Source organism: Pogoniulus pusillus, chromosome 1, assembly GCF_015220805.1.
Source record: "Pogoniulus pusillus isolate bPogPus1 chromosome 1, bPogPus1.pri, whole genome shotgun sequence".
In the NCBI taxonomy this organism is placed as follows: domain Eukaryota; kingdom Metazoa; phylum Chordata; class Aves; order Piciformes; family Lybiidae; genus Pogoniulus; species Pogoniulus pusillus.
In genome coordinates this window covers 13556347-13570772 of record NC_087264.1, presented here as the reverse complement: position 1 = coordinate 13570772, position 14426 = coordinate 13556347, and the positions used below count along the sequence as shown (strand labels likewise).

General features: G+C 35.9%; 1 protein-coding gene across 6 annotated transcripts in view; it reads left to right on the top strand.

The window, feature by feature from the left end:
- Nucleotides 1-14426, top strand: part of EML1 (EMAP like 1) — a 143241-nt gene that overhangs the window by 100611 nt on the left and 28204 nt on the right. For all 6 annotated transcript variants that reach the window (XM_064176493.1, XM_064176405.1, XM_064176575.1 and 3 more), the window contains 5 exons: nt 1100-1128; nt 5855-5984; nt 10137-10286; nt 12099-12168; nt 13935-14045. In XM_064176493.1, coding sequence (XP_064032563.1) covers nt 1100-1128; nt 5855-5984; nt 10137-10286; nt 12099-12168; nt 13935-14045 — 490 coding nt within the window. The remainder of the gene's footprint in view (nt 1-1099; nt 1129-5854; nt 5985-10136; nt 10287-12098; nt 12169-13934; nt 14046-14426) is intronic.

Sequence of the window (14426 nt, the reverse complement as noted above, 5' to 3'; positions counted from 1 at the left end):
ATGAGGTTGGCTGTGCGTGCCTGCTTGAAACATGAATTTTGATTCAAAGCTGATATTATGAAGAGCTGCTAAACCAATTGGGTTAGGATCAGTAGAATTCTTTTGTTTTGTATCATTAAGTAGATGTAATATTCTTAATATAACTGCCAAAGCTTGACAGGAGGAAAAATGCCATAATATTATCTCTCTACAACCTTTATTGTAGTGAGAAAGAAGCTTTTATGCTTAGGGAAAAAAATGTTTGTTTTTTTGTTTCTCTTTATCTGCCAACTGCAGTCTAGCAATGGAGATGGCATTGCAGTTTTAGGGATACTTTATGCTTCAGCATTTCTCCATCATAGTGACAGGGCTTCCAACGCTTTTGGGATCACTGTAAGAAGTGTGCAACAGCAGTTTAATATTTCAAAAGTTTTACAGGATAGAAACAAAATTAAACTGGGAGAAAAAAAAAACACATAAGATAACTTTATGTCACTTTCATGTTTCATCAAAAGCAACACCCTCAAGTCAGATTATATAGAGGAAAAGGGCAAAAAAACCCAAGTGACTAGCATTTCTTGATAAATATTGTTTGTTTCTGGTCACAGAAGTACTATCCAGAGAGCTCCTCAGCTTTGTTGCCTCTTCTTTTCTACATCCTTCATGTATTTTCCTCTTAAGTTTCGCTAAATATTTTCTCAAGACAAAAAGGGAAAAACAATTTAAGGTTATCTCCCAGGCAGCAATGCAATGGGAAAGAGATTTTAATCTCAATGGATATGTACTTTATTGGTTTTACCAAGTAACACAGAAACAGTTGGGCAGTTCCATACCTTACTTTGCAGAAGAGGAGAATTTGTTAGCTAGCAAAAGAAAGTCTATAGTTCTGAGAAGGTAAGGAGAACTGAATGTGAAAGTTTTAACATCTGCCTTCAAAGAGCCACAATGTATACTGATTTTAACTGTGTCTGGAGATTTACCTTGTGAATAATGGAATTTAAAAACTTATTTACATGAAAAAAAAAAGTATTTATATCCTTAATTTTATATTTATATCTTTATATGTGCAGACTGTGAGTGCATGCATTTTAAAACAGAAATTTCTGTATTGTTTTCACAGCAAACCCAAGGAACCAATGTTCAGTGCAGGTAGGAAATGTTAAGAATTTAACATTTTAAAGCAAATAACTGTGACAAGATAATAGATTTTTTTGTTTTGTTTTTTTTTGGTTGTTAAACGTGGATGCCCAGAAACAGGTATTGGGAATCTAAATATGATAAAGGCTGCTGATGGCAAAATACCTTTTTTTAAAAGCTGATCAGTTTGCTTTAGGTTTTATTGTCTCAGTGGCTTAATTTTACAGTTAGGATTCTTTGTAAGGAGAAAAAGGCTGTGTCTTCTTACACCAAACATGTCTTCCATTTCTAAGAAGTATCAAGCTTTTGTTAATTAAAGTATATGCCAAGCTCCAACTATGATGTTGTCATGTTAATTTATGCATAAAAGGGAGCCCTTGACTACTGTTAAAGAATGTCACATCTGTCCCAATGCATTTTATAATAAAATTGAAAATAAAATGGTGTTTTGTTACTATGGTTTTGGAAGTCTGAAAATAACTTTTTTCCCCTCCCCAACTTATGTATTAAATCTGAAATTAAAATAGTAGGTATAAGTGAAAGCAGAGTCTGTCCATGTTGTTAGACAGAAAATTTGATCTCAATGAAGATATTAATCTGAATAGTATATATAACTATGTTTTTTGTTCTGAAAAACCAAGGACAACTAAAACAAAAGCTTTCTTTTAACAAAATAAGGAAGGAATAAAACCCTGTTCATGTATCTCATATATCATATTGCTTTTGTATATGGTTTCATGCTGGTAATCACGCATTAGGCTGAAAAAGTAGAAAAGCTTCTATTTGCAGTGCTGATTGATCAGCATCCAACAAAGCTCTTAAGCCATACTTCAAGGGTAGTGTAATAATTTTGAGCATCTTAGTATGTAAAATTGAGTAAGCACTTAAGTCTCTTGGGACAATACAATCATGGTTCATGTCCCTTTCGTGAAAACTGTTGGTTTAGAAAAACAGAACTTCTGATTTGCAGAGAAGATACTGATCCTGCATAATATTTTTCCTTCTCTTGCACCATGGAAGTGGAAGTATACTGAATAATATTTATTCTGACAATTTCCCCATAGACAAAGCTCAGTGACTGAACAGGTGTGGCACTGTTTTTACTCTCCTTACCTGGACAAAATTTCTACTGAAGTTAATGATTTTTTTAAAGACAGTTATACTAGATATTTTATTTACTTTAACCATATAGTTGCATAATAGAGCTTAAGCTTGGGTTTTGTTGATAGAAAAACTGAACAGAGCCCCTAGCTGGAGGAAAAGGATTTAGACTGTAATTACACAACATATGGTATGGAGTATAGCTCAGTGTTTTGTCAAGTGCCAGGTTAGCCTCCAGCAGAATACGAACGGACAGCCTGTAGAGCAGGTATTTAGTGAGTTTATTGTATTCAAACACATCTTTATCCAGCCCTTCTGTCTCTGTCTCTGTAATCACAAGGGAAACGCCGTGTGACACACTGCAAAGGTAGGCTTCACTTCCAAAACCTCATAGCTCTCGAAGCAAAATGGTACTGGTGGGATAAAAGCTTGATGTGTAAACAGCTGTTTTCTAACTTGTGCACATTTTGCAATATTAAAACTTCACCAGTTCTTTTGAATGAAACAAAAATGTCCTATCTATTATACAATGTGCTGAATTATAACCCTCTGGTGCACTTCAATAATAAGGGGTTATAATTTAGATTCCTGTGGACTTTTTTAGAAGAGTTTGAATTAGAAAAAAATATGTTGAGAGAGCTATATGGCAACACCTTGATGTTCACTGTGTTTGAAATGGTGTTCTGCACTTTGGCTAAAATTCATATAGAATTTACCCTTTTATTGGCTGTTTGGCTGTTAGCCTAACATGATTATAGAAGCCTTGGTTTTCCCCTGCTTTCTCTTACTGAGTAGATTGTAGATTTTTCTGAATGTTAAGTAAAGAGATCTAGGCCTCCAACTAATTTCTCAGTGCTTTTTGCTCAGTGTTGTAAAGCAGAGTTACATTTGGTAAACACACCATATTGTTTTCTAGAGCTTTAGCTAAATGGTAGTGTAAATATGCACATTTTGATGCATGTTTATATCTGTGATGTAATCGCAGATTTTTGTCTTGCTTTTTAGAAATAGCTAAATCCTAACAGTTTTCCCACTAATCAGCATCTTTCAGCTTTGCAGCAAATCTAAAATTTCACAAAGAATGTTTGTTCTCAAGTCAAAGTCTTTTAGAAAGTCTCTAACTTTGTGTATTATTACAGTTTTATGAGTGCAATCAGTAGTGGTCTCCTTTGCAGATCCTACTAGCATTCACATGCCTTCTTGTTTCAGTTCAGTAACTACTATTTTTTTGCAGTTACTTTCAACAACAGTTTCAAATTTACAGATGTAAAAGATACATTTGTCTTTAAGTTTCACCATTGGTCTCTGTTTGTAGTTTGATCACTGTCTGTCCTTACATCCATATCTTTGCATTTAGAACTCTGCTGTCTTAAAAATTAGTAGTAAAAAATGCAAGGAAAGGGATGTAGATTGGTTATGTAGATAATGTGTTTGGCTTGCTAAGAAAATCAGTACAGATGGAATTAATATCACCAAAAGTTAGAAATAAATCCACAGTATTAATTTATTCTGTGCCTGACTCAAGTCATCTTTAGTTCCTTTTTATAGTTCATAGAGAGAGGCATTCTATATATATTTGCAATTATTTACAATGCATAGTTTACTTGGTATAATTTACTATGCTTGCTTTTGGACAATTGCCTTAACATGTGGTTAATTTGCCCAGAAATATATGTTTCTTCCTATTTACTCTAAAAAGGAATTTTGGGTGACTAGATACTCCCACTGTAAATGGCTAAATGCCATCCATCGACATGTATTTTGTGTGTCCTTTAAGTTTCAGGTGAGAAAAGCAGATCAGCAAATTAAACTTTCATTCATTCTCAGCCTTTGATAAGTCAGGTGATTCTCAGTCAGGTGTTGCCACTGCTGAAAACCTATTGACTTCCAGTGCACCAGTATCAGTAGCATTGGCATGTGTTGCAAGCTCATTAAATAGATGCTGCATGCGCATACATATAGTGCTGTAATGCTCTGCTATTTAATGCCCTATCCTCTATCATTTATTTTCTGATACAGATCTATTGGAGAAGATTATTTTTTTTTTAAGTTTTCCCATATTGCAGCATTTTAACTGGCATCTTAAGCTCCAACTATCCATCACCATTATTTCACCATTCTTATTGCTCCTTTTTAGCATTCTTTTTTCTGTTGTTTTCACTGTACGTATGAATTCTGTAACTGAAGCTAGAGAACCCTTGCTGTAACTTTACTGTGACAGATCAAATAGATATTTTTTCCCAAATGAATTTGTCTAAAGACAAAATAAATGTATTTTTAGGTAATAAAGCATAGCTGTGATGATTATTTGTTCAAATCAATGATTTTTATTAATTGAGTCAAGTTTGGTAGAGTATGCATATTTCCAATTAAAATAAAGCCTTAGTTTTCAAATTAACAAAAAACAAACTTATTTAGTTGTAATGATACTTAACAATTCATAGCATAATTTTAACAGTCCTAAATTGTATATTTTTTTTTCATTTACATGATTTTGTTACTTCTGCCCTTCCATTTCCTCTGTGCCCATGATTATTCTGTCTAGTAACTCTACAGATGTCACTGACTCCAAAACTGCTTGATTCGCATGAGAACAAGGCTGAACTCCTTGATCTGCCGATGAAGCAGCAAGAGCCAGCACGTTCTGGATCTGGACAAACTTCATCAGAAGTTCACAGGAAACCCACTTTGGCCTTGCCAGTTCCTAAAAGTCCTAGTCAGACCTTCATGGCATTTCCCAGATCTCCTAGTTTTATAAGCCCCATGAAGTCCCCAAGTCAGTACTTCCAGATCTGTTATTAATCCCTGCTTCTCTTCCCCCCTCAGAATTTCTTACCAGTTGGAAAGATTAATTTTAGTACTTTCTTCTAGAAATGTTTACTTCTGTCAGACAGTTCAGTTTTTGTAGCTTCTTTCCTGTATGTCATTCTCCTTTCTTTTAATGTGCTGTCAATGTTGTCATTTCCTTTTTCAATGTTTAGTAATTCTTAAGGCACATCTTTTCTGCATGTACATCAGCATGATTGCTTTTACTAATTGTTTGTGTTCCTTATTTCGAATGTATCTCTAACACTGTATCAAGTGTAAAGCTTATCTTTACACTGAGATGCAAAGAATGCAATTGAGTGTTGGAAAATACTTTAGGTGCTGATGCTCAACTGTAAATATTGATTAAAAAATAAAATTAATTTTAAGTGGCACTTCTGCGTTAATTGTAATCTTTGATGTTTTCCCCTTTGTTTAAAAAGCATATTAAAAAATGTAATATTGTAACATTTTTCACCAAAAAAAAAAGTTTTTATCTCAATTCTCTCAGTTTTGTAGTTTTTCATGACATTGCTTAATTGTGATTCTGCTGCTCAAAATATTAAGAGGAAAAAGGGACCTTGTATGTCTAGAAAAAAAAATCCTAGTGATTATTATTTAGGGAAAAAAAACCAAACCCAAAGCAAACAAACCCAAAAACATGTAAACATGTTTAATTTCTAATTTTGAGATGGCATGTCATTCCTTAATTGTAATGCACCAAACTATTAAGTGGGAAAGGATGGAGGAGCACTGGAGTTCTCCACTAATGTTTTTGGTTTTGTTTTTGGGTTTATTTTATGTAACATGAAACATTTCTGACCTTTTATAGAGGAAGGATACGTTAAAATGTTTCTCCGTGGACGTCCTGTTACCATGTACATGCCCAAAGAACAAGTGGAATCTTACAATTTGGAGGCAAAAGTTGAGCTGCCAGCCAAGAGACTTAAACTGGAATGGGTGTATCCTTTCTGTGCTGGAGATTAATCATTGCTTAATGATTTGTTTTAAAGAATTGTTTGATCTAAAGTGTATCAAAATTAAGATCATCAGGTTAATTTTGTTATAGTGACATTCCATTAAAAATAGGTGTTAATTTCTGGAGGCTGCTGTTCTGCATCATGTGAACTAATGGATAGCAGTTTAAAGATTTTGCTTAAATGTTGCCTGAAGGTTAAGTCTGAAACTTGCTAATTAGCTAAAGATTAAACTAGCCATATTGTAAGAATGTAGTGAGCTGTGATTATTAATTATAGAGTGCATGAAATAAGCTCAGATTTTTCTGCTGATTCCCAGCAGTAATTTATAATTTTAAACTACTTTTTTTTTTAAATGTGCACCATTGTCCTTTAGAGGATGCTATCACCAACTTCAGTGCTTGAATAAGCCCTGAATTGAACAGTGCTTAGTAATGGATAGGTGCTTAGCAATAAAATGAATGAGATATTGTATATAAAATATTGTTTGAATTCAGATCCTAAACCGTGTCAGCACTGTAAATATGGAACAAACAGAGTTTTCTACTGACTTCTATGAGTGCACATGATTACAGAATTCTAACTTAAGAAAAAATCCAAGTGTTTCTTTACATAGAGAAACTTCCACATTTTGCTTCTAACTATGAGAAAAGATACTCTATTGAAAACAGAAATTACATTTCATTTTTGGGTAATCTTAGTATATCTAATAGATGATTTGAGATAAAATTACAAACACAACAAGATCTGTTTGCAATATCCACCGTCTTTAGAGAGATGAAGTCTTCATAAGGGTTTCTATTTTAGGAAAAAGGCTGGCTTTTGGTCCCAAGCAGTGCAAATAGGAAATTGCTTTGTCTTCGTAAAAAAGAAGAAAGGGTGCATATAGTCTTTTTCAAAGTTGTATAAATAGAACTGCATGTGGTTTCAGAATGCACACAGTTTCCAAAAGTCTCATTGTATTCACAAGAGATTAATGACAGATTTAGTAACCATTTTTATTGTTTCTAGTGCAGCTGAGCCTGTGGGTTCTACCCCATTCCACTAAGAACTGCATAGATATTATATACAGAAAGGACTAAATATGAATTAAAAACAACCCAAAAAATCCCACAAAATTAGTGGGAAAAACAAAACAAAACAAAACAAAACCCCAAACCTGCATAGATTAGTGTAATAAATACTTCTTGCAGCATTTTACTTTCTATTTGCTGTACAGGCTTTCACCAAGTATTGTAACAATTAGAAGATGTCTTTTTATGCTTGTAAAGTGCTCAGGAAGCCTAGGCACGATACAGGACAAAGTGTCAAGATGCTTGCAACAACAAAAATCCCAACCACAGAATAAACCAGGCTGTCATTAGCAGTGTGTATGTGGAAACTGAAGATAATATTGCAGACTCTTAGAAGAAGTGATGATTTGAGTAGGTCATGATTTCAGTCTCATTAGTGTCTCACTTAAGCTTACTTAAGTGACTGAATATTTGCCAGATGGAATATTATTTTTAGTGTGACTGTTCATGCATTCTTCCAGGTGTGTGTCTCTATACCTATCAGAATCCTATATATAAAGATTGTCTGTGAATAGAAAAGGTGTGGATTAATAAAATTATCTAACTAATCTTAAATAATTACTGAAGAGAATGCATATTTTTCAAAAAATACTGAGCTTTTTCAGAGTTTGCAGTTAAACACAATCATGATATTCACACTTAAGTTACACCAATTGCTAGGTCTATGAAAAACTTCAATTAAAAAAAAAGGAGAGAAGATAATGGCCATTTAAACAGTATAATGATGAGGAGAAAAGCTGGGGGCAAGAGCATAAAATAATTTAAGGAGAAAGATGAAGAGAGCAGAGAACTAACCAATATTGCAGACATTCATTCCAGTTAAGTGGGAGAAGCTGAGCTGTTTCATTGTAGGATAATACAAACTGAAATAGGAGAAAGCATCTTTGTAGTGGACAAATCAGCTTGGATGTGGGATTACAGCTAGAAAGTATTTTTAATGGAATGAATAGCAAGATATCAGAGGTGAGATGGGCAAGTGGAAAGGACAAAACAGACTATAACGAGAAACAGGAGGAAGAAAATCTAACGTGTGTAGATTTCAGGGCATACGTTAACCATAAATGTGTTTTGCAGTCATGTTACCAGATATCTGAATATGCCAAGGATGGTTCAGACCATGCCAGGTATATCTAGACATAAAAGGCAGAAATGCTTTGTGATGAAGTGTGAGGGAGAGGTGGAGCAGAGATGGTAAAAACTGGGAGCCTCATGGTAGGAGTGTTGGTCTGCAAGCAGGAAGTTTGAAACAAAAGCTGCAGGCCAAGTTAAAAGAGAAGGTCTAGATAACATTCCCTAAAATGTCTACTCACCAAATCCAAGTTGAAGCCACTGAATCTGCATGTGGGAGAGAGCGAGGAGAGGGAGAAATCAAGCCCAGGAGTTTACATCTGAGTTAAAAAAGGTGATAGAATGAACTGGAGTGTTTGACAACAGCAGTCACGCAAAGAGTTGAACGCAGCAACGTTCTCCACAGGAAGAATCATAAAGGGGATTTTTCCCCTAAAGAATGTAATCTTTCTCATTTAATAGTTATATTTTTCCACTGAGATTTGTACTTTGTGAAAGTCTGTGTGATGGTTTTACATCACTTTTAAAGAAAGTTCAATTCCCTACGCAGACTTTAACTGCTAGTTCATTGTAACTTGATTATATATCATTGAACTGGAGAAATTCTGTTCTGGCTTCAGTTAATAGTGGCACCTGGCCTCATAGAGAAAAGAAAATTAAACAAAAAAAGCAAATTGTCCAGTCCATCAATCTATAGTGTTAACTCTAACCTTCACTGAGAGATTCCAAATCATAGAATCACAAAATCATAGAATGGTCTGGGTTGGAAGGGACCTCTGAAGCTCATCCAGTCCAACCCCCTCTGCAGCCAGCAGGGACATCCTCAATTAGATCAGTAATAAATGCCTTATCAGTTGAAGATATTGGTTGTTTTCATGTCTTCAGATTTTGATATCTTTAACTTGAAGGAAGCTTGGCAGAAGTATTTAGTTTTGGGAGTCTAGAAGCTGTGTTTTTGAGTGTACATTTTGATGGCTAGATATGCAGCATTTTTTCTATTGGTTTTATGCTTTTAAAAAAGGCAAGTTATTACTTGCAAGACAGGAATTTAAGTAAGAAAGCTATCATCTTTACTTCTTGGATACATGTTAGTGTGAGTTTTTGAGTATGACTGGGTTATTATTGACCACAGAGAATAATGCATGGATATCTTTTAATGTCCTATAATTGAGGTTTCAGTACCTTTCCATATGTTTATCATAGCCAGTTTCTCCATATTGACTGAATTAGAATACTCTTCTGTTTTGCCAAGATTTTGCTAATGCTGTTACTCTCTGTTCCCATAAAACAGGAAAGCCAAAATAGTTGTAGTCCCTAATGGCTCTTCAGAAGAATAAAACTGCATAATTTGGCTAAATTAACATTCTGTCTAAATTAGATTATTTCTTGATTAATTCCAGTTATTTAATTGGATTAATTTTAGATTACTGTTGATGTGACCAGCATCAGAATCTGGGCCACTGCCTTTTCAATACTACAAAAATAAATTGCAATGGATGATGTAACCCTTTTATGGTTTCATATCCATCTGGCTGGTAATGCCCAGAATAATGAAGTCAATCAACCTGCACAAAGGGTAATGCAATCAATCTTAATGTAATGCAGGAAGATATACTGAAAGACTTTATTGGTGTTTTTAACGGGTCTGAATTTTAGTTTTAATTAGTCAACCAGTGTAAATAGCAAACACACTAGGGACAAAATTAATATTGCCTTAGTCTGGCATTTAGCAAATTCCAGAGGATACTAAAGGAATAGTATGTCACAAATCCTGTCATCTTTACTGTGTATTTTCTGTAGGATCTGTTGGTTTTCAGTCAACTCTTACTGCAGTGAAGGAGAAAGTTCTGAAGGCTGCCAAATGATAAAGCTATACTCAAGCCAAGAGATGCTAACTTTTGAAAATACAGAGGGCCAGAGAATCCATTTTGGTTTTCCTTATTTTTAATATTCATCATTGGTGGATAATGTTAATGCAACTTGACAATCATGCTAGCTACGGATATAGGGGTCGAGACTGTCGCAGTAATCTCTATCTTCTTCCAACGGGCGAAACTGTGTATTTCATTGCATCTGTAGTTGTGCTATTCAATGTTGAAGAACAACTTCAGAGACATTACACTGGTCATAATGATGATGTGAAGTGGTAAGTCACCTTATAACGTTCTTTTTTTCTTCATAAAAAGAAAGTACTTGGGAGGTAATATTTTGCCTCTTTAACATAGTTCTGAAAATTTAACTTCCAAGTCCTTTATGCTTTGGGTCTTTATGCTTTAGAGTGCAACTGCACTATCAGATGTCATGGTAAGGATGACAAATGCCTATTATAGCTCTTTCTAGTCAGCACATGGAGTGACTGCTGTCGGGGTGTAATGACACAGACCCAAGGATATACAAATAAGTCCCTAACAGAGCCTGAGTTTACTTGAAGTCTGTGCTGCCATATGTTCTGTGCGGCCTCACATGGATGTGTCTATATGCAATTGCTGTATTGATGTTCTCTAAGTTACTGCTTGTTTCTCTGTTGCTAACAATTCCTCTTCATTGTAACTTGACAAAATGTATTTTCAGTACATATACTATTTATACTGAGAATACAGAAAAGCAGAAATTTGACCCAATCTATAGATCCACCCATTTTTCATTACTTTGTTTACAGGATGATTTGACGTTAGCTGCTTCTTTAGACTCCACACCTTTCGCTTTTTAAGTTGAATTGCTCTCTGCATTTGGGTCCCACACTCAGATGCTTTAGGCTCAGTAAAACCAATGAAACACTTTTAACCTCATCTGCAGTCTTCCTGGTAGTTTTCAGTCATACCTACATCATAGCAGATACTCTGCAAACTAATCCTGAGCACCCTGGCTTGTCTGCTTCCATGCAGGCATGCCAGCTTGGACTTCGAAGTGGTATAGCTGTGCTCAGGCTTAGAGGAGACCAGTTAGCAGGAAATACCAATATCACTGACATTCCTTCTTTAGCTTAATCATTATGAAGCACCTGTTGTCCCTTGAAGCCAAAAAGAGACCTGATAATCAAATCTGGTTGCATTGTGAGCACGTTTAATAAAATTGAATTACTTATATAATCTGTTTGTTTTACAAGGAGTTTTTTAACTTGGATCTGTTTCATCTCAGCTCTTTCTTTCAGATTTTTGACTCTTTAGATATTTGAAAGCTTTCAGATTTATTAGAAAGAGGATAGCTTGTTACATTATAAAGTTAAATACCGTACTGCCAGAGTTCATTTTGCAGGGCACATTGACTCTTGAACTGCATGCAGAACAGCTGCACTGATAAAAAGCAAAAGGAGACTCTACTCCAGGCTTTAATAGAAATTTTAGGTTGCCTTTTTTTTCCCTTAAAGTTGGTCATAGTCTTTAAAATCTCAGTTTTAATTTTAGAATCAGAATTTCTAATTTCTGTATCCTAAATTCTTTCTAAAGGACTTTTTTTTTCCTTTTACCTTTTGAAAAATACTAGAAAGAAGTTAGTATACACATGTAAGAGTTGCTGAGTGTCTGCTCAATGCAGAGTGAAGACATGCGTGAGGTTGCCCTGAAGGACCGTTGCTAGACAGCATTGCCTGTACAGACCAGGTCTCTACAACCTCTAATTAGAGATACCTGAAGTTCAATAGGTAGCACAAATTGAAAACTCATTTAAAATAATTTTGAATCTAGGTGAGATGAATCCTAGCAGAAATTAGACTGGGCTTGTTTGATACATGTTTTGCAGAATTTGAGCTTAAGCAAATCACTGCCACATTCACAAGGGAATATTTTTTTCAGTCAAAGCATAAAAATTCTTTTGTCAGTTCTGTGGTTATGTTTTTGAAATGTTTACATGTATCATATGTGTCTTCTATGGCTAAAATAAGGTTATTTATTACAGGCTTAAGTAAAAGATTAAATAGGTAATAAATAGCTTTAAATTTGGCCTCTCTTTCTTTCTATAGCCTGGCTGTCCATCCTGATAGGATCACTATAGCAACAGGTCAAGTTGCAGGGACATCCAAGGATGGAAAAGTGAGTGAACTCTTTGCTGACGTGTAATTCCTTGTATGTCACAAGAATAGGATGTCAAGAAGATGCATGTTATGTTCTTTTCATGGTGCAGTTAAACTAGACTTAGATTTTAGGATGGAACGCAAGCAAAACTTTGAGATTGCCTATTGCACACTATCAAAGTTACACACTACCATTATCAAGGTGCTTTCTACAATGAAGGCTGAGGCTACAAAGGAGACCTGAGAGGGCAGATGGAGGAGCAGCGGAGGTTAAATTGTAGGCTACACAAGTTCATTGCTGACCGTGGCTGCCAAAAACAAAGTACAAGTAAGAATAGCCTGTGTCGTTTGCTGGGGTGGAGGGGGAATTAAAAACACCTCACTCTTTCCATTATCTGAACAAGAATGTTTTTCTTTCTCGTTATCCATATTACCATAAAGTTTAGCTGTAGGCCAGGAATTGATTTGAAAAGACTAAGATGAGCATTGCTCCAAAGAGTTAAGACAAGAATGGGTACAAGCAGAGGCAAGAAGCGCACAAGAAAAAAGTCCCTCAGCAGAATGTGCAGCTGATGTCCCAGCCAAACTATTGCAAAATTTCTGGTAGTTGTCAAAGAAGATTTTTAGGATAAAACCAGATTCTCAATATGCTAATTGATAACAAAATCCCAGTTATGCAAGGTAAGGTTTACGTAAAGATAACTTAGTTGAGTAACATCAGCTGTTGACTTTTTTGATTATGTGTTGGAAAAAAAAATCTGGTATTATTTTTTAAATTTCTTTTCATCACTGCAATTCCTCACTGCTGTATTTGTGGAAGAAGACCTAAAGATCTGCTGCCCATGCTTGAGGGCAAAGTCGTATATGGGTAGGCTTAATAGAAAAGCCATTTGTCTAACGAATGAGGTGGCCTTGATCTGTACCTTTTGTTTGTTTTTAAGGGCAATGCTAATGCTACTTAGCAATGCAGACTGCCGGCCGTCGCTTTCTTGTCGGCTGATGCGGTAACCGAACCGGCTGGCTGTGTCAGAACGGTCGGGGCGAGGGGCGGCTCGAACGCGGGGCTGCAGGGGGCCGGGCTCCTGCCGGCCCTTTCGGAAACCGACCGCACCGCTTTTCCTGGGGCGCCCCCTGGCGGAAGCAGGAGGCGCTGCTGGCCCTGCCGCGCCGGACTCCCAGAGCAGCAGCAGCCAAAATGAGTGGCGGGGAGCGGGAGAACAACCTCCCAGTTTCCACAGGGGCTGCATCTTGGGCCACGATGTACACCTTGAATTTTACGTAGAGAAATGGTTCTGTACATAATTTTATGTGCAGAAATGTTTCTGACTGTAGGTGTACAGTTCTCTTTTATGGCCGTTTTTATAGCACTGAAATTAATGACATTTTAGATGTATTTTTTTTCTCTTGCTGTTTGTTGCTGCCCAGAATTATCTTAGCTGATGCCTTTTAAACTGAGCCTTCCAGTAGGTCCCATGTTGTAAGGTCATAGTCGATTTACACTTATTGATGGATGCCTCGGTGCCCATTAACCTCTGTTGAACTAACTGAGATCAGTGAGACCTGACATGCTGTGTGCCCTGGAGACCCAATCTCAGCTATTGATTCTAGGCATAGTAATCAGCATATCTGCTTACATAGGTGACTCTAGAGAAAATCTCCTCATTTTCAGACCTTCATTTGTATTAATTTTTTTATGCATTCTTGTTTCTTTTGAATCTTGTTGGTTTTTGGTTTTTTTTTTTGACACTGTTTTTTCAGCTCTTATTTCTGTGTCTTGTTTTGTAGCAATTGCCCCCACATGTACGTGTTTGGGATTCTGTGACTCTGAATACACTGCATGTCATCGGAATGGGTTTTTTTGACCGAGCTGTAACTTGCATTGCCTTTTCTAAATCTGTAAGTAAAGTAAATGAGTAGTTATGGTAACATTGTTTGCTGAACAAGTCTTTGAAGTCTTTTAAATTTAGCTTCCTTGCCCAAAACAGCCTTCCAAACTGCCTTTTCTCCCAGCTTCTCTTGCAACCCAGTTGTTTCCAGCAGCTTATGTTGGTATTTAAGTTAGAAGTATTTCAGCAGTCTCAGATATCTACCTTATGCTTACTTAAATACAATCTCTTCAGGGACAAGCAGTTGCAGAAGTACTAGAAATTTCAGTATCCTTACCTCCTCTGTTTAATCATCCCGTTGTGTTTCTCCTTGTGTAAGAAAGTTAGTCTCTCTGCATCATTTAACTTCCCTCACTGTGCAAAAGAATGACAAATTAAAGGCTTTTGCAAA